The sequence below is a fragment of the Lycium barbarum genome, chromosome 6 (assembly GCF_019175385.1).
Source record: "Lycium barbarum isolate Lr01 chromosome 6, ASM1917538v2, whole genome shotgun sequence".
NCBI lineage: Eukaryota > Viridiplantae > Streptophyta > Magnoliopsida > Solanales > Solanaceae > Lycium > Lycium barbarum.
This window is the reverse complement of record NC_083342.1, coordinates 131407666-131429302: the sequence shown is the minus strand read 5'-3', so window position 1 is coordinate 131429302 and position 21637 is coordinate 131407666. Positions and strand designations below refer to the sequence as shown.

The 21637-nt window shown below is 33.0% G+C and overlaps 1 protein-coding gene across 1 annotated transcript; it reads left to right on the top strand.

Annotated features, from left to right (window-relative positions):
• Positions 1-3627: 3627 nt before the first annotated feature.
• LOC132599035 (thioredoxin M3, chloroplastic-like) lies at positions 3628-7932 on the top strand. The gene is made up of 2 exons (XM_060312240.1): positions 3628-3850; positions 7306-7932. The coding sequence occupies exons 1-2, from the start codon at positions 3685-3687 to the stop codon at positions 7623-7625; spliced, it is 486 nt and encodes a 161-aa protein (XP_060168223.1). The 5' UTR covers positions 3628-3684; the 3' UTR covers positions 7626-7932.
• Positions 7933-21637: the final 13705 nt, after the last annotated feature.

Below are 21637 nucleotides of genomic sequence, written 5' to 3'. Positions count from 1 at the left end.
ATCATCTTCCCAAGAACATCAATTGTTTTTATAAAAATAATTAGGACATTCATACCAATAACGATAAATAGAAAATATGGGGAAATTTTTTTTCAAAAAAAAAAAAAAAAAAAGAAAAAAATAATTGTGCTTTTTGGCAAAAGGAAAGAGTCTGGTCACTCTCCTTTGCCTAGCTTTATAATATATATGGATATAGGTGGTAGTAGATTTTGCTAGAATTATTTAGCTTGCCAATCAAAATCATCCAAGCAACAAAGTCTATATATTTTAATTTTTATATATTAAGGTGTATAAATATAGACTAAACTAAAAGGTATATATGATGACCTTTCTCAACAATTTTGTGTCACGAATAAACTGAAAAAGAAGATCAACAATAGAAGTTCTATAACATAATAATCTAAGGGTGAAAAAAAAATTCTAAAAAAATATTCATATAATAAAAGTTCCAAGACACTCACTCACATGCTAAAATAAATATTGTACCTGAGATGGGAACAATTCCTTCTCCATCAACATTTTCTTCATTTTGTGCTTTTGATCTCCTCCTCAATTATACAATTTTGTGCTTTTGATCTCCTTGCCCATTCGACAATACTCTCCATTTATTGGTATGGATACCATGTTGGTGTGATTTTAATTAGGTGTCATAACTTGTACATTAAATTGTGAATTATGAAATTAATTACTAATACTAATTAAAGGTAGAAGTTATGAAGATGAGGGGGTGTGAGTTATGTAGATGACTTTGTAAATTAAAATAGAATAATTTAAAATGATATAAAAAATTAAAAAAATGAGAAAAAAGATAAATAGAATCCTTGGCCATATAGAGGTGCCACATAGGATTGTCTATTCCTAGCTTTATATTATATATAGATTTAAGTACATTCAAGCATGAACATTACTCTAAATATTCTTTGCAAAAACGTATAATCAAACACAACCCCATCTTCAACTCCGGCTCCATAAATTTCTAATAAAATCGAAATATTTGGAATCTATGGCCATAAGCCTACTAATTTATCATATGTATAGGTCAACTGACAAAAATATATTAAGATTTTTGCCTCTTTTAGTCTATTTTCCTTTGTTGTATGATTTATCGACGTACAAGATTTGCAATTGTTAGCTTTCACATGTCGCACCTTGTTATTTCGATCCCAACACATCCTGTCGATGGCGAGGTTCAAGTGGTGGCTCGTGTCAGAGTTATCATTGAATATGACGCTTCTTTAATGAGCTTGGGTAAGAAATAAAATTACGTCCTTGCTATCAGCTATAACTTTTCGTGTGACAGTAAGGTCTATGATACACCGGCATGATGGGCCAGGGACGGCTCATGTCAAAGTGATGATCAAACATAACGTTTGGTTCATAAGTTTAATCAATATATATTATAAAGTTAGGCATAGACAAGGTGATGTGATACCTCTCTATGACCACCATTCATATTTATCTTTTTTTTTCTTTTTCTTTTTTGCCCTTTATCTAATTTTTCTTGATTATTTTATATTAAGAACTCATCTCCGTAACTCACACCTCTGCCTTCATAACTTTTATTCTTAATTAATTAATAATATTCATAACTCACATTAAATCTACATTTATATAATTCTGAAAATTAGATATGTTCTCTTCTTTCCTACAAGAAGATTGTAACCGTTGGTTGGAAAAAAAAAGAGTTAAATATTCATAATTCGTAATAGAAATAATGGTTACAATAAATATAACTAAAATAATTAAGAGGTGTGAGGCAATGAAAAGTTATGAGGGCAATAAACATTTGGTTACATATTAGATGAGAATTGCAAAGAATCAACTGAATGGCCATAAGTTTTCTACACACAGTTGTTGAGGTATGTTGAATGACTAATGAATTTAACCGAGCGTATTATATTTGAATTTTAAAAAAAATATGTTCAAGTCCAAATATATCATTTTTAAGTTCTAATCCATTAGATTATTAACATTAACATTTTACATTTCTTTCAACTTTTTGCATTTCAGGATATTTTGTTTCTTAGTGATGTTTGACTCATTTTGTGGCGAATCCATACGACCATACCTTTTCCTCTTGTTCTTCCTGTTTTATTTTTTTCCTTTTCTTACTTTCCTACCTATTCATTTTTTCCTAAAAACTCAATTATCCTTTGATTTCTTGCTCTCTAACTTCCAAGTAATAAATATAAGTAGGTATTTAAAAAGAACCAATGACATAATAAAGATAAAAGTCTTAAAGGTAGTATAGAAAATTCCTTTAGACTGAATTGTTTCTTAACATATAAACAAAATAATTTATATAATCTAAAAAAATATTACGGTTACAATAACGCATGCATTGAAATTGTACCCAAAAAAGAAGTCTTTGATAGCTCCCAACAAACAACTATACGCTATAATTAAATTCTTTTTTGAAAATATCACGTCATTAGTAAAACTCTTGAAGTTATCATTAATAAATATGTACTCGTCTCAAACATTAGCTTCACTTTTTGTTCAATTATTTAAAATACATATAACTTCGAAATAAAAAAATATGGAGTGTTAGAAAGGCACCCACCTTACCTAGCTAATATTTCAAAACAATTGTCCAGAACTCTCATAACTCTTTTTGTTTCATGCAAAACTTGACTTTCGTTTTTCTCGTCATGGTAATTATCATAAGCAATAATTAGCAGAAGGCGAAAAAGGTGAAAGCTAAACTAAAACAACATTCACGGGATCATCAAGATTTCTGTTGCTTCACAATCATTCAAAACTCAATATTTTAATTCAAATATATTCTCACAGAGTAGTCCAAATAAGCTAAGCTATTAACATTACCGAAAATGTGTTCAATCTCGCAGGAGAACATGAAAAACACTTGGATTTAAGTTTGTCTGACATACCTGTATATTACATAGATACTACTTTTTTGTGCAGAAATAAAATATACAATACTAAATTGTTAAAGGATACAAAAATAAAAAAGATTAACAATTAGATAATTCACATGAACTAAAAAAAGGTAAGAAATTCAAATGAAGAATGCACATACACAATTGAAAAGCCGAGAAGAAATGAGGATATGAATTCATATTTGCAAGCAAACAACCTGCAGCCAAAGAGAACGCAAAGAAAATTAACCCAAATTAGAACAAAAGGAGGCACAAAATGGCGAGCAGCCTATATGCCAAATATATGTAGTGATATGCATTTATATATATATGCATTAATGATGATATTTAATTAGAGAATGGAAAAACTTTTAGTCTCCTTGGAATCAGTTTTTAGTCTTCGATTAAAGAGATATTTCGCTCTTAAGTGTTTGATTTTAGTGTGTTGTGGTACTTATTCCTCCTCTTTAATGGAGTAATCACAACAGAGTTAGTAACTGAAAAAGTGCATTTACTGGATCATTAAGATCAATTAAGCACTAATACGTGGATCATTGCGAAGAATTAAGCACTAATACGTCTGATCTCATGTGGAAAACAAAAAGACATATATGCATTAGAAAATAAGGAAAATAGAGAAAATTGCCCAAAAAAAGGAGAAAAAAGATAAATACATTTCCTAGCCATAGAGAGGTGCCACATAGGATTGTCTATTCCTAGCTTTATATTATATATTGATTCAAAAGGAAACCATATAACTAAGAGTAGGTGATTGGCTCTCTCTGTGCATTGGCCTCTGTTGCAAATGGCTGCTTACCCCACCAACAACGCTCCTTGTTCTCTCTCACGCACCTCATCTCTACAGTTGGCATACAAGTGTACTAAACAACGCCAAATTGTTCGAATCGGTCTCTCCTTCGCAACCTCTTCTCCTTCTCCTCTACGTGTTTTCTGCCTCCGTGAAACTAAAGGTAATAATTTCTCATGTCTTATGCTTATTTTTCTCTTGATTATTTTGGTGAATATATGAAGGAATAGGGATTTGAAGTTGTTAGTTGTGATTATTTCTTCTGTTGATACTTACTTTTTTATTACGTATTTTCGTTAAGATCGAGATTTGTTACGCTCATTTAAAGTTGATAGTTGTGATTAATGTGCTTAGCGATTTGTAATATTGCTTCGATCTGGTCCTCAAGTTAAATATAACGGTTGAATCAGAAAAATTAGTGGAATATCTCATAGTTTATGCTTATTTTTCTGTGGTACGTACTTTTTATTGCGTGATTTGTGGAAATTGAGTTTTGATACGCCGATTTGAAGTTGATTGTTGTGACTAATGTGCCTATTTCTCTGTTGATATTTACTTTTTATTTTATAGTTACGTTGGTGAAAATATGAAGCTGATAGTTGTGATTACTCTACTTATCGATTTGAAATATATGAAATAAATTGCTTCGATCTGTGTATTGCTATATGTAACTACTTTTGTTTTGTGCGTTTGCTGTCCCTTTTTCTGTCCTGCATTTCTGCATCAGTTACATTTCTTTTGAGCCGAGGGTCTATTGGAAACAACCTCTCTATCCCATAAAGGTAGGATTACACTGGGTATGTTGTTGTTGTTTTATTGCTTCGATCTGGTCTAAGAGCTCAGGTTAAATATTAATGGCTTAATCAGAAAAATTAGTGAAATATCTCTCATTTAAGCACCATAAGGGCTTCGAAGCATGGAAGACATCTTCTCCATCGTTTCTACATGTTTTTTGTCTCCACGATACCAAAGCTAATAATATCTCATATTTTATGCTTGTTTTTCTGTAGATACGTACTATTTTATTGCGTATTTTGTGGTTATGTTGGTGAATATGTGAAGGAATAGGTATTTGTTACGCCGATTTGAAGTTGATAGCTGTGATTAATGTGCTCATCGATTTGAAATATATGAAAAAATTGCTTCGATCTGGTCTAAGAGTAGGTCCTCAGGTTAAATATTAATGGCTGAATCAGAAAATTTATGGAATATCTCTCGGATCATGACTGTTTTTCTTAATGTTAGAAAAGTATCCCTTCTCTTTTTTTTCTTTTTCCTTTTTGGTTATCTATGCTGTATGATGCCAAATACTCAAATTTGTACAGTAGAAAGTTCGGTAAAATGGAATCATATTGCTTTCCTGTTGTGGATCTCTAATTGGTAACAGATCTGAGAGCTATTTATATCTGATGCAACAAAACTCGTGTCTGCGGTTGTGCCAATGAAGTAGCCAACCTGCTTTTCTTCTTTTTTAAATCCTTTTTTTCGGAGTCATTGATGGAGCTTTATAAGCAGTGATTGGATACTATTCTCAGGCCTTGTTAACATCACGGTGTTATAAGTTGTAAGGATGGTTTAAATCTTTCAGTATCTACTGGAACCATAGTTATTAGTGATTTTGTATACTTGTTATTCCAATAGTGAGAGGGTTACTTCCACGATACTGATATTGAGCATTTTTCATTGCCTATATATGTCTTGGCCTGCTCTAGTTTGCAGCACTTCTTTTCTGGTTTTCTGTTAGTAAATGAGTCGAGGTGTCTTTGCACATCATTAGAGAAAAAAGATTTCTTTGAAAAATCGTGTTGAGCGTCGCTATACAAGGAGTATATAGAAAACTAGCTAACCAGAACTATTTCTTTCTACCTATGAATTGGAATGCTTTATGTGCTTCAGAAGTAAAAAAGGAAAATAGCGAGAAATTTTCAATTCGGATAAAGAAAGCTCCACATCATCCGAGGTTCTCCTGTTCCTCTCTCTCCATATGGTCTACGTCATTACATGAGCCATGTAGTGTTACTTTCCAACGCGTATCTACTTCTGGGATTATCTGTTCTCTTAGCAGGATAGTTGTATCAGGTAGCATGAATGGGGAACCGTTTTGGGGATTTTAACATATGTTTTCTCTTGCTGAAATACTTGCATCACTATCTAGATTATCTCAGGCTGCATGTGCGGATGCAAGTGATTTGAAATCTTGAATATAAGAAGTATCACCATATGCTATTTTGCATGTGGAAATAAATATGAATAGCACTAACATTTTATCCCTTCAAGGTCCAAAACTAATGTGTTTTGTTTATCCTGAACGAATTTTAAACAAGACTTGTTACTGTACTTTTAGGTTTGAATAGCATTATATGCTTTTAATTAGACTTACTCTTAGTGGTCTACCTTGGAAAGCTAAGTTCTCAGTTGCAAGAGTAGGCTGTCCCTCTGAGAATTGGAATCTCTCTGAAGTTGTTAAAGGGATTTACTATGTTGAGTTCATACTGCAGTAATTTCTGTCTTTAATAGAGGAGTTTGACATAATCATTTGTCACATGTTATGCGTTTGTTATACGTGCCTTACCTATCAAAAAAGTGTTATGCATTTGTTAAATTTCTATCATAAGGAGGAGCGGAGAAATATTCATATATCATCCATTCTCTCATTTTGCAACCTTTGATTATACCAGAGATATGGCTGTCCAGTACATTAGGCTGTGTGTTTGAATAAGGTTGTCAAGTGAACACTAATACCTTTGAATATGACTAAGAGTATATTAGTTCGAACACATTTATAATATGACTAAGTTGCGGATACACTCTTTAAATTCCAAAACCAAACACTTAGCCCTCCTCTCTACCCCAAATATAATGAAAACCCTCTAGAAATATTTACAGCCTCTTACTCATTTAATATTTTCGTTGCGCATATAATAGCTGATATAAGCACACACACCCCTTTTTTTAATCAGATAATTTGAACTACCACGGTTGAATTTTGGTCAATCTTTTGTTTCTTAACACTTCCACTTTCTGAAAGCATGTTATATAGTGGGTTTCTAATGATCCAAGCCTCTAGATATATGTTATAATACCATGGATGCTTGAAGATCATCTAAAATAATACTCGATAGAGATCGTTGAAGTTTGCAGTAACAGTTGGGAAAACGTTTTTGTACAACAGAGGAAAATCGTAAAGCATTCAGCAACTATTTCTACATCCACCTTACATTTGCACAAGAGGTCATATTTTGCTCTCAAAGGGCTTCTGCCAAAAGTAAATAGTCATATAAATTTAATGTACATGTATATTTAAAATAATCTACTTGGAATCAACTGATTTGGGATTTCAATGTAGTGTATTGATATATTAAAGGTCTACAGGAAAATGTTTGATTGAGAATGTGCTTGTATACTGTACTAATTATTAAAATTATACTTTGTTCAATCTTTTCATATGAACTACTGTTGTTTGTATCCTTAGGTTGGTGCATTAGAGTTTTGCTTATTAGTGCGCAGGAGATTTGACTCTAAATGGATTCATACGTGAAGCATGTTTATGGCGGGGTTTTATCCAAATGACTTTTGAAAGCTAATGCTAATAATTGCTTCCTAACTTGCAATGTGCAGCTGCAGCTGTGACTGCTAAGTCATGGGAGAAATTGATATTGAGCAGTGATGCTCCTGTTCTTGTTGAGTTTCGTGCCACTTGGTGTGGCCCCTGCCAGATGGTTCACCGGATAATTGATGAGATTGCAGCTGAGTATTCAGGGAGATTGAAATGCTACGTACTCGATGCAGATAGTGAATCACAAGTTGCTGAGAACTATGATATCAAGGCTGTTCCTGTGGTGTTACTGTTCAAGAATGGCGAGAAAATTGAGTCTGTCATCGGAACAATGCCCAAGGAGTTCTATGTTGCTGCCATTGAAAGGCTTCTAGCTTCTTAGATGTGGTTCCCTCCATTAATGAGAACGTCACAGTAGCATATCGAGTTCAATGCGCGCATTTGATAACTCTCTACTTCCATTTAAAAATTCTCTTCCTTTCTAGTGCCTTGTAATCATCATTAGTGTTCTCTTTCTGTATTTTTCTTTTTCTACGAATCATCAGCTCTCTTTTCCTTTTCACTGTAGAAGAATCATTGGCTCTCCTTAAAAGCACTTCCTGCTTCTTTCTTCACCATGAAGTTTGTACAGGGTCAGTGAATTTGTGAATAGTGATTGCAGTTGTTACTAAAGATGACCTGTTTCCTTACGTGTTTTTGTTGTTGTGATTAGTGAGTTACTGTCTTGAGCTTTCCTGAAACCAGATATTATTCTGAAATCCTAATATATGCCCAATGGATACGTGAACGCGGGAGTATATCTCCAGGTCTGAAATGTCTCTCTGTGGCCAGAAATGATCGAAGTCTTACAGATTTTCCTACCGAATTGTAACAGTTGCTTTACCTCCAGGGTTTACGTTGTGGTTTCGAACTTTATTGTTGACAAAAGCTTTGGTATTCAAGTGAAGAAGGGTAGAGGGATGGGTTCTGATCTAACGAGTATTAGACTGTATACGTGACTGAGAGATTTCTCCAGTTCCCAACTACAAAAAAAAATGGCCAAAGTTATAGATGGATCCTGAACTTGTCCTGATTTTTTATTTAGACCTCTTAACTGAAACGTTGACCATCTGGACCCTCGAACATAAGATAAAATGCGCCATTTGAACCCTTCGTGCCAGTTGGGCACACGCGTGCAGTGCACTGTTTTAAACAAAGCGTGAGTTCACTGCAAGTGGACTGCACGCGTGTGCCCAGCTGGCACGAGGGGTTCAAATGACACATTTTATCTTATGTTCGAGGGTTCAGATGGTCAACATTTCAGTTAAAGGGTCTAAATGAAAAATCAGGATAAGTTCAGGAGTTCATGTATGACTTTGGCCAAAAAAAATTGTGGCAATTGCTTTGCAGCATGCATGGAGAGTTGTTTGTACCTAGAGAAAAAGGATTAAATATGCCCTTATACTATTCAAAATGGAGCAATTTCATACCCTGTGTTAGGGGTGGGCGTTCGGTTTTTCGGTTCGGTTTTATCAAACTTCGGTTTGACTATTTCGGGTTCGGTTTTTTTAAGGTGGACACCAAACACCGAACCAAACTAGTTCGGTTCGGTTCGGTTTCGGTTTTTTCAATTCGATTTTTTTAATATAATATTAGAAGCAATTTCATTGACACTAATTCATATTCTCAAAAGCAATAAAACATAAAACTGATAAATTGAAATCAAAATCAAACAAACAGGATACACAAGAACAGAAAACTATAATCATGACATAGGATTACTAGGTGTTATATACATACCGTAAGAATAATTAAGAAAACACATAAAAGACATACATTAATCCTAAAGAGACATCCTAGTTACCTTTCTTTGTTAATAAGGATATTTAATTTTTTTAATTGAAGTGAAAAATTAGGGATACAAATGCAAAAGAGGACTTATTACAATTGGGTTTTTTTGCTTTAAACTTAATGGGCCTGGACTATTTTAATTTTTTTGGGTAATGTATTAAATTTCGGTGCGCGTTCGGTTTTTCGGTTCGATTTTATCAAACTTCGATTTGGCTATTTCGGTTTCGATTTTTTGACGATGGACACCAAACACCGAACCAAACTAGTTCGGTTTGGTTCGGTCTGTTGAAGTTTCGGTTCGGTTCAATTCAATTTTTTAATTTTCGATATTTATACCAATCCTACCCTGTGCTATACTTTGGAATCTTATCCGCACTATTAGAAAAAGGCATACATTAATCCTAAAGAGACATCCTAGTTACCTTTCTTTGTTAATAAGGATATTTAATTTTTTTAGTTGAAGTGAAAAATTAGGAATACAAATGCAAAAGAGGACTTATTACAATTGGGTTTTTTTGCTTTAAACTTAATGGGCCTGGACTATTTTAATTTTTTTGGGTAATGTATTAAATTTCGGTGCGCGTTCGGTTTTTCGGTTCGATTTTATCAAACTTCGATTTGGCTATTTCGGTTTCGGTTTTTTGACGATGGACACCAAACACCGAACCAAACTAGTTCGGTTTGGTTCGGTCTGTTGAAGTTTCGGTTCGGTTCAATTCAATTTTTTAATTTTCGATATTTATACCAACCCTACCCTGTGCTATACTTTGGAATCTTATCCGCACTATTAGAAAAAGGTTTTTGGCCTTCAACTTCTAATGGAGCCCAAATTTTGAGGCATAATGGAAGGTCAAATTATAGTCAAAAGTAGAAGGATAAATTAGAGTATTTTGACACATGGTACCCATGCAAATATGAGATGATAACGACAAGCGTATAAATGGATAAGTATAACGGATGATAAAATCCATAATTTTGGAATTTTTTCCTTATATTTCTACTATATTAGAAGCACCAGTTGGTGCTCCTTTCGTCGTCCATTGTAGACCCCCCCTCAATAAAATAAAATAAAATTGGGCCCTATATTAAACATGCCCATAAAACAAAATTGTAAAAAAAAATTGTGGGCCCCATATTAAACACCATCCAGTATTAAAAAAAAGAAAAGAAAAAAAGTGGAACCCACCACATCCAAACTCACAGAAAAAAAAATGGACCTCATAAAAAGTGGACCCCATATTAACAAAATCAAGCAATATTGAAAAAAAAAAGTGAATCTCATATTTAAAAAATAAACAATGTTAAAAAAAATGTGGGCCCCATATTAAACACCATGCGTATTCGTAGCAAACACTAATATAATAAAGTTTTAAATACGGAGCACAAACTACAATGTTATATTAATCGTATTTTGAACATAGTATCCCATATTTTACAATTATATTAGAAGCACCGGTTGGTGCTCCTTTTTCGTCATCCGTTGTGGACCCCCCATAAAAATAAAATAAAATTGGGCCTCATATTAAATAGGCCCATAAAAATAAAAAATAAAAAAATTTGGGCCCATATTAAACAGGCCCATAAAAAAAATAATTTGTAAAAAAAAAATTGTGGGACCCATATTAAACACCATCCAGTATTAAAAAAAGAAAAAAAAAGTGGAATCCACCACATCCAAACTCACGGAAAAAAAAAAGTGGACCCCATAAAAAGTGGACCCCATATTAACAAAATCAAGCAATATTGAAAAAAAAATGAATCCCATATTTAAAAAACAAACAATGTTAAAAAAAATGTGGGCCCCATATTAAACACCATGCGTATTCGTAGCAAATACTAATATAATAAAGTTTTAAATACGGAGCACAAACTATAATGTTATATTAATCGTGTTTTGAACATAGTATCCCATATTGACAAAATCAAGCAATATATATAAAAAAAAAATGAATCTCATATTAAAAAAATAAACAATGTCAAAAAAAAAGTGCAGACTTTGTATTCTTAGCAAACACTAATATAATAAAGTTTTAGATACGGAACACAAATTACAATGTTATATCAATCGTATTTTGAACATAGTATATATAAAAAAAATAAAAAAAAAATGCAGACTTTGTATTCTTAGTAAACACTAATATAATAATGTTTTGAACATAGTATATATATATATATATATATATATATATATATATATATATATATATATATTATGCATAAAAATAGTGCAAACTAATAATGTCCAAAAGGGTGGGCCCCATACTAAACAACACCAAGAAATATAAAAAATAAAAAATAAAAAAAGAAGTAACTATATAAAGCATGTGTTTAGACCCATGCTTCATCGTCCGTTGTCCTAAAAAAAAAAGGGTGGACCCCATACTAAATAGCACCAAGCAATAAAAAAAAAAAAAGTAGAACTCGCCACATCCAAACTCACGGGAAAAAAAAAGTGGACCCCATATTAACAGAATCAGGCAATATTAAAAAAAAAGTGAATCTCATATTAATAAAACAAACAATATTAATAAACAAATGCTTAGAAAATCAAACAATTAAATCAATAATGATAGACTCATTGCCACATGCGTATCAACCCATTAGTGGGAGCAAATGAAATTATTGTACAGTAACATACTTAAAATACTTATATATTAAAATAAGATAGAATTTAATTACTTTTTCATTTTTTCCTTACTCTAATAAATGTGAAAATAATTGTGGGCCCCATATTAAACACCATGCGTATTCGTAGCAAACACTAATATAATAAAGTTTTAAATACGGAGCACAAACTACAATGTTATATTAATCGTGTTTTGAACATAGTATCTCATATTGACAAAATCAAGCTATATATAAAAAATAAAAATAAAGTAAATCCCATATTAAAAAAATAAACAATGTCAAAAAAAGAAGAAGTGCAGACTTTATATTCTTAGCAAACACTAATATAATAAAGTTTTAGATACGGAGTACAAATTACAATGTTATATCAATCGTGTTTTGAACATAGTATATATATATATATATATGTTACACCCCATTTTAACCGGGTTGAAGCGGAGTACAACATATTGGTGATTCCTATTTACTTTATTTTAAGGAGTCGCCACCTAATTAATTTAACGGTGAATTAGGACACCTAGATGTTAACTAAGGTAAACTTAAAACTAAACCTCCGTTAATAGTCTGCTTAACCAATGTGATTCTAGGTAAGGGCTCTATATTATCCTAAAGGGAAGGGGTTAGGCATCCTTTAGAATCCGTTAACTACGGTTATCCGGCCAAACTTAGGTTAATTAATGAAGATTAACTATAATGCTTAAATTTTAAGAAAAATAGGTTGTAAATATTATTGAGGTTTTAAAAGGAAAACATAATGATGTTATTTAAACTGACTTAAGAAATGCATAGTAATCCACTTAAAAAATAAAACTTATAAATGTTGTTAAGCTTAAAATAATAATTTTTATTGTAAAAATGAGACTGGCAAAATATAACGATTTGTATATAAATAGAAGCTTTTAAGAGAAAACCTAGCCAATATTGTCCGTATAAGAGTGTAAAAAATATAGACTTGTTTTGAAGATAGAATGCAAAGGTGATGAATTTCTTTCTCTTTTTTTTACTGATTTATTTAATTTTGCTCGGCTAAAAATAGACGTGATTGATTCAAACTTGAAGAGTTATTTATAAAAACAATACTTGAGTTTATATTTGCATATTAATGACGTTTTGAAATGTTTAGATAATAGAAAGATAAAACACAATTCTTTTAATTCAAAATATGTAATCATGCTATTTTTTGAGAATCAATTATTCGGAAAATGAATTAGTCGTTAATTGCCTTGAATTATCTACCCATTACTAAACCCACTAATGTCTCCAAGGTTCATCTAAATTAGCAAAATAAAACATTAGACATACAAGTCAAATGTAAAAGATAAAATAGAGGAGAGAGTTAAATGAGATCAGCCCATTTTAAAAGACAACTGCAATCTGTTTGCCATTGGGCTTGGCCCAGAATTCCCTTTTTTTTATGCTTGCGGGCCGCTGCTGCTATACACATGGGCCAAGGCCCAAATATTTGTTTTCTATTTTTTGCTGCGGACTGGCTGGACGCGGAAAAGATTTCGTTGGGCTTTTAGCCCAACACCGGATGTGGAGGAAGACGAGTCACTCAGACTCGTGTGCGATGGTCATGCATAAAACGAAAGGAGAAAGATTAGTATATAATCAACGGATGAGGTTAAAACATGTAAAATATAACTCAAAACAAGTCAATACATTGTATATATACTGTGTATATTTTAGTATATCTTATGTACACACAAATCAGCCGCCACACACTTGTCACATACGCCAATCATCCACCACATTTTGTTTCGACAGCAAATAGGTCATATTACTTATTTCTTAGTTTTCAGAAGTAGTTCCCGACATATTAGAGTTAAAGAAATAGAGTATGAGAAAGGGAGGTTCTGGTACAGCCATGCATTCAAGTGTACAACACAGACTCTTAATGAAGCAGTGGTTGACCTCACAGGGGCAATAATAACTTATTCAAGAAAATGTAGCAACCAAGTAACAGCAGTAATGACAGTAGGAAGGCCAAACTGCAGCAGTATATATTTTTTGATTAGAAGTCCATAACAGCATATTCAAATGTGACTTGATGCCTTATCTTGAACTCATTATAGTCTTAACTCAGAATCCAAAATATATTTTTCTTTCCTTTAAAATACGCCTGATTCATACGTAGCTTGAAATATAACATATTATATACCAAATCATGATACATAATTCAAAACACACTGGGAAAAGGAACCATGCCTAAAATACTCAAAGGATAAGTGCAAATAGTAGAATCTAGTACTCGACTTCTCAACTGAATTACAGGGAAATGAAAATAACACTGATTTGGCATATTTAACTCGAGTTTTAACTCATGAACACACATCAACTTAAAAGGGCAGCATCGAGCTGAAAATCAAAGACTTATGATATGGGGATTTCAAGGCTAGTACTTCAACATACAATGATTATCTACCTACTTCTCTTACAGATTCATAATCCTCTTTTTTTTTCGGACAAAGATAGTAAGACAACAACCAAATGCAAGATCTCAACACCTATGACTTGGGGGTATTACGCTTGTGATCTGAATATGGCCTGTTATTTCCTCACACTAGAAATACATAACTCTCAAAAGACTGTTTATTCCTTCTGAACTCAATAGATTTCATATAAAGTAATGCCAAAATGAAGATTTTTCACATTATCGAAGGACTTGCATACAACAAAAATGACATTTGTTTCAACCCTAGGGAACTGATTCATCACACTTTATTTGACACAGTTCACATATATACATCATGTTTTCTATTAGGTTAACAGTTTCATTTTGAACTTGAAAAGGCTCTTGATTCTGGATCTAGGCTTCAACTTGAACATTCAACAAGGAATGCTTAATAAAATATCAATCTTAGTCTTGATAAGACAGCCCTTATTTTAAGCAAATCTTTCAAATGTACTTGAGCATGTTATTACCAGTTCAAGCTTTTTACTTTCGAAACTCATCTTGAACAAACATAACAGCACATTTGTCAAAAAAGAAGAAGAAACAACCAATCTTTAAGCCAATTGAACCTTATGCTTAAACATACACTAACTCATAGATTCTTGGTAAACATCTGATATCCTTTTATGATAGTGGAAGAAACACATAAATTCTTGCTAGTGATATTAACCAGTTCATAAGTTGCATAACTTAATGACTCATACACGACTAATGATGTGGACACAATTATGCAAATTGTAAGCCTTAAAACATGCGAGATTAAGCCATTCAAGTATGCAAATATGCTCCTTGAAGCTGACATAGGCAGATAGCATATCATCCTCAGGGATTAATCTAAATTCAACTAATCACCAGAAACCAAATTTGTACGAAAATTTACCAAATAATATAAACTTAACATAGACAAATGAACAGTAGCTAGCTTGAGATGAACATGCACAATTTGCATTAGATGTGACTAAGATGAGGCATATACGCAACTAAGCAATCAATAACTAGTTGAGCTTATCTAATAAATTACGAATTCAGTGCTAAAACGAACATGGTTAAATGAACTTAATCAAGTGAGATGGAGAAAAATTAATGCATACAAATGCGATTAATAGGTCATCTAATCTGAACCAACACCTGATTAGTCCAAATGACATACCCACCAACAATGTAAACTTGAAGCACCGGGTGAATCTAAACTTACCCATAAAGCTAACATACTCACAGAATTAAACTAAACAGGACTGATTATGCTTAATTCAACCAAAATAACTCCAAACGAAACTAAGATACCACTAAGCGAACAAATCAACAAAAACAGTTTAAAACATTCAAACGATTGCTAAAACAATTTAAAAGGAGGAAATTTACCTTCTTCGGGTGCAGCGAAATGGGGCGAAGGTTTCGATATCTACCTCGAGGACTACCAAATCCGAGCTTGCAAGGCTCGGATTCACAACAACAACAGAGCAGACGAAAAAAAAGAAATTTGTTTTAGTATTTCGACTCGATATTTTGAACTACCACAACCACTGCAGATTTGACATTTTGGAAACTTTGGGGTTTCTCAACTTCAATTTCTAGGGGGTTTCTACGGCTAAAAGAAAACAGGTTCTTGGAGGAATTTTATGAATCGAACAAAGATCCTCTGTTCTTGGGGAATTTCACCAATCCAAAAAATCCTCCCCTTCTTGACTTGGAAAACGAATATATATAGGGCGAATTTTAGGGTTTCTTGCTGACGAAGAGAGAGAGGAGCGTGAAGAGGAAAAGAGCGGGGGACAAAGGGAAGTGGGGGACAGTGGTGAGTGGAGAGGAGTGTGCGGCGTGGTGGAGAGGAGATGACGATGAAAGAGGGAGGAAGGAGCGTGAGAGAGGAGAGAGAGAGACGATGGGGGGTGCGGCTGGTTGAAGAGAAAATGAGGGAAACCCTTTTAGGGTTTCCTTTATTAAATGAGAATTGGGTCGGGTTATGGGTTAATGGACTGGGTTGGCTGAAAATATATGGGCTGGGGTATTTAAAATGTGGGCTAATCGATTTGGGCTAGTGAATTAAAAGGATGGGCTGATTGAATTAAAATGTGGCCAGGTAAATTAAAATGTGGACTGGTTTTGTGAATTGATCCGAAAATAGTATGGGTTGATTGGGCTATTACATTTTAGATAAAAGACCTATTTAAATAACTTGTGTTAAAATATTACTCGATATAAAATATGCAATTATTAGTGCTCAGATAGCAAAAATGGCGTTGTAATAGCCGTGCAATAATATTTCGAAAATCCACAGTAAATAAACACTATTATGCGATGCGTGTGCGTAAGCTGGTAAAATATGCTGAAATGATAAAGATGTGAATTATAATAATAATAATAATAATAATAATAATAATAATAATAATAATAATAATAATGATGGCTAGTAACTGTAATAGAATAATGAAATGCCGGTATTGATAAGAGGCTAATAATTATAGTAAAAATATAAATATATATTTTTTAATTTTCCAAAAATATTAGAAGCGTAAATAGGTATTTCGGAGGAGAGGCGGGACAAAATTGAGTGTCAACAATATATATATATATATATATATATTTTATGCATAAAAATAGTGCAAACTAATAATGTCCAAAAGGGTGGGCCCCATACTAAATGACACCAAACAATATAAAAAATAAAAATAAAAAAAGAAGAAACTATATAAAGCATGGGTTTAGACCCATGCTTCATCGTCCGTTGTCCCTTAAAAAAAAGGGTGGGCCCTATACTAAATAACACCAAGCAATAAAAAAAAGTGAAACTCACCACATCCAAACTCACGGGAAAAAAAAGTGGACCCCATATTAACAGAATCAAGCAATATTAAGAAAAAAAATGTGAATCCCATATTAATAAACAAACAATGTTAAAAAACAAATCGTAAAAAAATATATATCAAATGGAGATCAAATAATGAATAAGGTAAATTAGTCTAATTATAATTTTAATCGACGTTTTCTTAAAAAACCATCCAAAAGACAACATGACAAGTAAAATGAGCTAAACCGAGAATATTTACCAAAAATTAAAAAATAGTATTTCTTCGTTTAAATAGAAAATCAGTTTCCTTTTAAACAAGTCTTCTCTTTTAAAAAGTATTAATAAATTTTCGTAGTAAACACGAATAAAATAAAGTTCTGGATACGGAGCACAAACTACAATGTTATATTAATCGTATTTTGAAAATAGTATATATATATATATATATATATTATCATTATCTAAATACAACTACATATACATATATACACTATAATTCGAAGTGTTGGGCCCGTGCGCAGCACGTAGGCCATCTAGTCTCATATCATAGAAAAGAGTGGCACTAAACCAGAAAATACTTACTCGAACTTAGGGTATAAACCTATTTAAACAATACATGACATGTGTCTTTTACGGAAAGTTTATTTCTTAATCATAATTAATTCATACTTACTCTTACCTTATTTTATTACTTAGTTACAGTTAAGGGTTTGCTCTAGATCTTGGAAACAATTCTTTCGAACTGACCATCCACCCGGTGCTTATCTCAAACTAGAATCCTTTCTTATGATCACGTCTAAAATTGGTGTGATAGTATAAGCTATTGTAATTAATTATGATTAAGCAATATCAAATAATGTAAAAAGACTAAGTAGGTGTTTCAACATGTAATTTGAGATAACATCAGCGTTTGGACATGAAATTTCATCTCATGAGATGGAATTCCAAATCATCCAAAAAGTCATGATTTGGGATTTCAAATCATGATTTAAATTTTTTAAAATGTAAAAGTTAACCCATAAGTTTATATTTTATAAAACTAGATCCATAAGTTGGTAGATATATTTACTAATCATGTTTACCAACCATTTATATCAAATATTAAAAGATCTACAAGTTGGTAGTATATTTAAAACAATTTACTCTTACCAACCATGTAGGAGGATTAAATTAAAGAATAGTTACACTACAACTCATGTTCAATTTTCCATTTTATTGAACTAAAGTTTGATCAATTGATGTTATATTTTTTAGAAAGGCCTTCTAGTTGCTAATTAATTTTGTTATGAACTATGACTTGCTTATTTGGTAAGATTGTATAAGAATTAGGAAAGTTTTCATGATTTTCACAACTTGCGGAGTTTTTATGTCTCTAAAAGAAAATACACCTTAAGAAATTCAAATTGCATGTCGAAATAAAACTTCAACTTCAAATCATTATGATTTCAAATCATGTCCAAACGGCTTCTAATACTAGGTGTGAATAGATCATATCATCATATAATACTAAAAATAGGAAGTGCATACATTCAAAGTTAGATTACCATTTACCCCTACAATAAATAAATTTTAATTAATTAATTACAAAATTGTTGATGCTTCACACCATTTCACCTTCCAGAGTAAATTTCTTTTATCTCTTCAGAAACACGTTATGCAAATATCAGTTTTCTCATATTCTTTCAGTTACAATTTGTTATGCATCACTTAATTATAGAGGTTGAAAGGATTGTTCAGATTTACATTTTGAACATACCATATAAACACACACACAGAGGCGGACCCAGGATTTTAAGACGGCAGGGGCACCATTATCTTAACATAAACGCCAACAAATTTTTTAATGATGACTGACGGATAATACCGTGTCGGACTAATAACTGATAGCGTAGCAGTGGCGACAATACAAGTATATAAGTCAAATATGTGTAATACATAAAATTTAATACAGTGAAGCAAATGAAAGAGATAGCTCAGTGGCTAAGGACGTGCAAAATGTGGTGACAGTGCAGGTTCGAATCAAGACGAGCTCATTTAATGCTTATTGTTTTCCTAAAAATAGGCTCAAAAAATAATTAAAAGTGACATTTGGGTTCGATCCGGGATGACATGTAAAGAAAACAACAGTTGCGACCAACGTGCCCCAAAGACACTTTCGTTTATTAGAGTGCACAATTAAATATATACTAACTTCTCAAGGTATATAAACATATATACACATATTTTTTTCCGAAGGGTGAGAGTGCACGTGGACTCCCACCCTTCCATGTGGGTCCGCCTCTGCACACACACCATCTCACTCTTCCACGGCCGCCCAACAACGTGTAGTGTGGATTACCAAAAATAGTTTACACGCAGAGAAGAAATGAGGGAAAGCAGCAGACCAAGGCATTAACGAGACAAGGCCATTTTCTAATTTCAATTGAAGGCATCAACACTTTTACTATCTTGCGCTTCTATTGGATCAATACTATATCATATACTGTATATTATATGAATATAACTCTTCATTCAGAATCCGCGACTTAAATAGCACAAAAAATAAAAAGTTGAACCAAACTAGTACAAAAAAAAAAAAATATAAGTAGTATTCACGCACGAAATTCGTGCGTGAAAGGACCAAACTGCAAAAACATAGTTTTGGCCTTTCACGCACGAATTTTGTGCGTGAATGGGGTCATCATATATTGACCCCATCTTCCCCACCTGACCCGACTTGCTCCCTTCCCCACCGCCATTAATGCCCGTTCCAGTGGTCCCACCCCCCTTAAAACGGTAATTTCGTGTTATTTTTCAATCCAAAACTCAATATTCTTGGTATATTGAAGTGTAGGAACAAGTTTCTAAGGTTGGATTTCGGAATAGAGCGGCGTATAACACATTTCAAAAACTCAAAAAAAAATTCAATCTAGGTATTTCACTACGAATTTTCTATTACATTGTTAAATATATCATTACCCTAAGCATGATCATTGTATAACTGTGGTGGATTACTCGTTTTGCTTTTTTTTCTTTTGCGTTTTTGGGCAGTCCGTGCACTGTTGGGACTGCCCATTTTTTATTATTTGTTTATCTATTGTTAATTAGTTAATTATTTATTGCTTGTTTATTTAGTATTTGTTAATTGTTGGATTAGCGACTTAAGTATTTATTAATTGTTAGACTAGCTATTTCAATTGTTAGACTGGCTAATTATTTATTTTGTTTTTGTTAAGACAATTGTTTATTTGTTAATAATTTCTTAATTGTTTCATTAGTTAATTAATTGTTTATTTGTTAAATATACGATAATAATTTATTAATTTTTTGATTAGTTACTTAATTGTTTATTTATTAAATATATGATAATAACTTGTTAATTATTTGATTAGTTAGTTATTTGTTTATTTATTAATTATTTATACTAATTGTATGCTAACTAATTGTTAACTATTTGACTTATCTTTATATTTTAGGAATGAAAACCCTTAGTTTAGGATTCTTAACCCGTAGCTTAGGATTGAAAACCCTTAATATAATTTTATATAAAAGATTACATAACTAATATTACTTGTTAATGATTTATTTAAAATACGTAAAACAGATGGGTCACCACAATCTTTAATAAAATATTCGATAAAAGATTACATATCTAATACTAATACTACTTGTTAATGATTTATTTAAAATGCGTAAAATAGATGGATCACCACCCTCTTGATTCGGGGCCCTTCGACCGAGAGTTACTGTATCTTCAGCCCGAGCATAGGTCGCAACATATATGGACATCCAACCTGCAGCCTGAGTCTCAGGTCCGTACCCGGTTAGGGGACTCAGCATGGGAGATCTTAGCTGCTCGCCCCCCACATCCTCGTGTCCTGGATATACTACGTCGGGGCGGTATCTACCAGTGCGTCGAAGTTGGTCGGGTACAGCACGATAGGTCGCTAGTGACGACATTGATTGAGAGGTGGCGACCGGAGACGTACACATTTCATCTCCGCACCGGTGAGGCTACCATTACGCTTCAGGATGTGGAGGTCATTTATGGGATACAGGTTGATGGACGCCCATTGTATATTGAGGAGCCTCCTGTGCTGCCGCCTTACCGGGGTGAGTTGATTAGGCTCACCGGTTTCGCGGCTCTGGATGGTCATATTTCCGGCCAGAGTCGGCTTTTGTTGTCGGCCCTTTACGCTCACTTGCGCCTCACAGACATGCAGCATCCGATTGGAGAGGACACACCTCAGGCTGATGTTGATCGACGTGCGCGTCTATACCTACTAATCATATTCGGGGCCATCCTATTCCCGAACACTTCGGGTTCGCATATGAGCTTGAGGTATCTTCGGTATATCGACGATCTCGCCGAGATAGGATGTTATAGTTGGGGCGCTGCTGTGCTGGGCTACATGTATCGAGGATTCTGCCGATGTTCTATGGGCACGAGGGTAGAGGTCCCTGCATTTTGCTCGCTTCTTCAGGTAATATATTTAAGTGTGTGTAATTATACACAAAATATATTTTTTTAAAAACGATGACTGATAATTTTTTTTTTAATTGACTATATTAATGCGCACTATAAGTATTGATTTGACAACATTTCAGGAATCTATGACACATAAAGGCTTGATTTGACAATACGTTACTGCAATATTTGACCGTTTTGTATTGCACACCATTTTAATGCGCACTATAAGTATTGATTTGACAA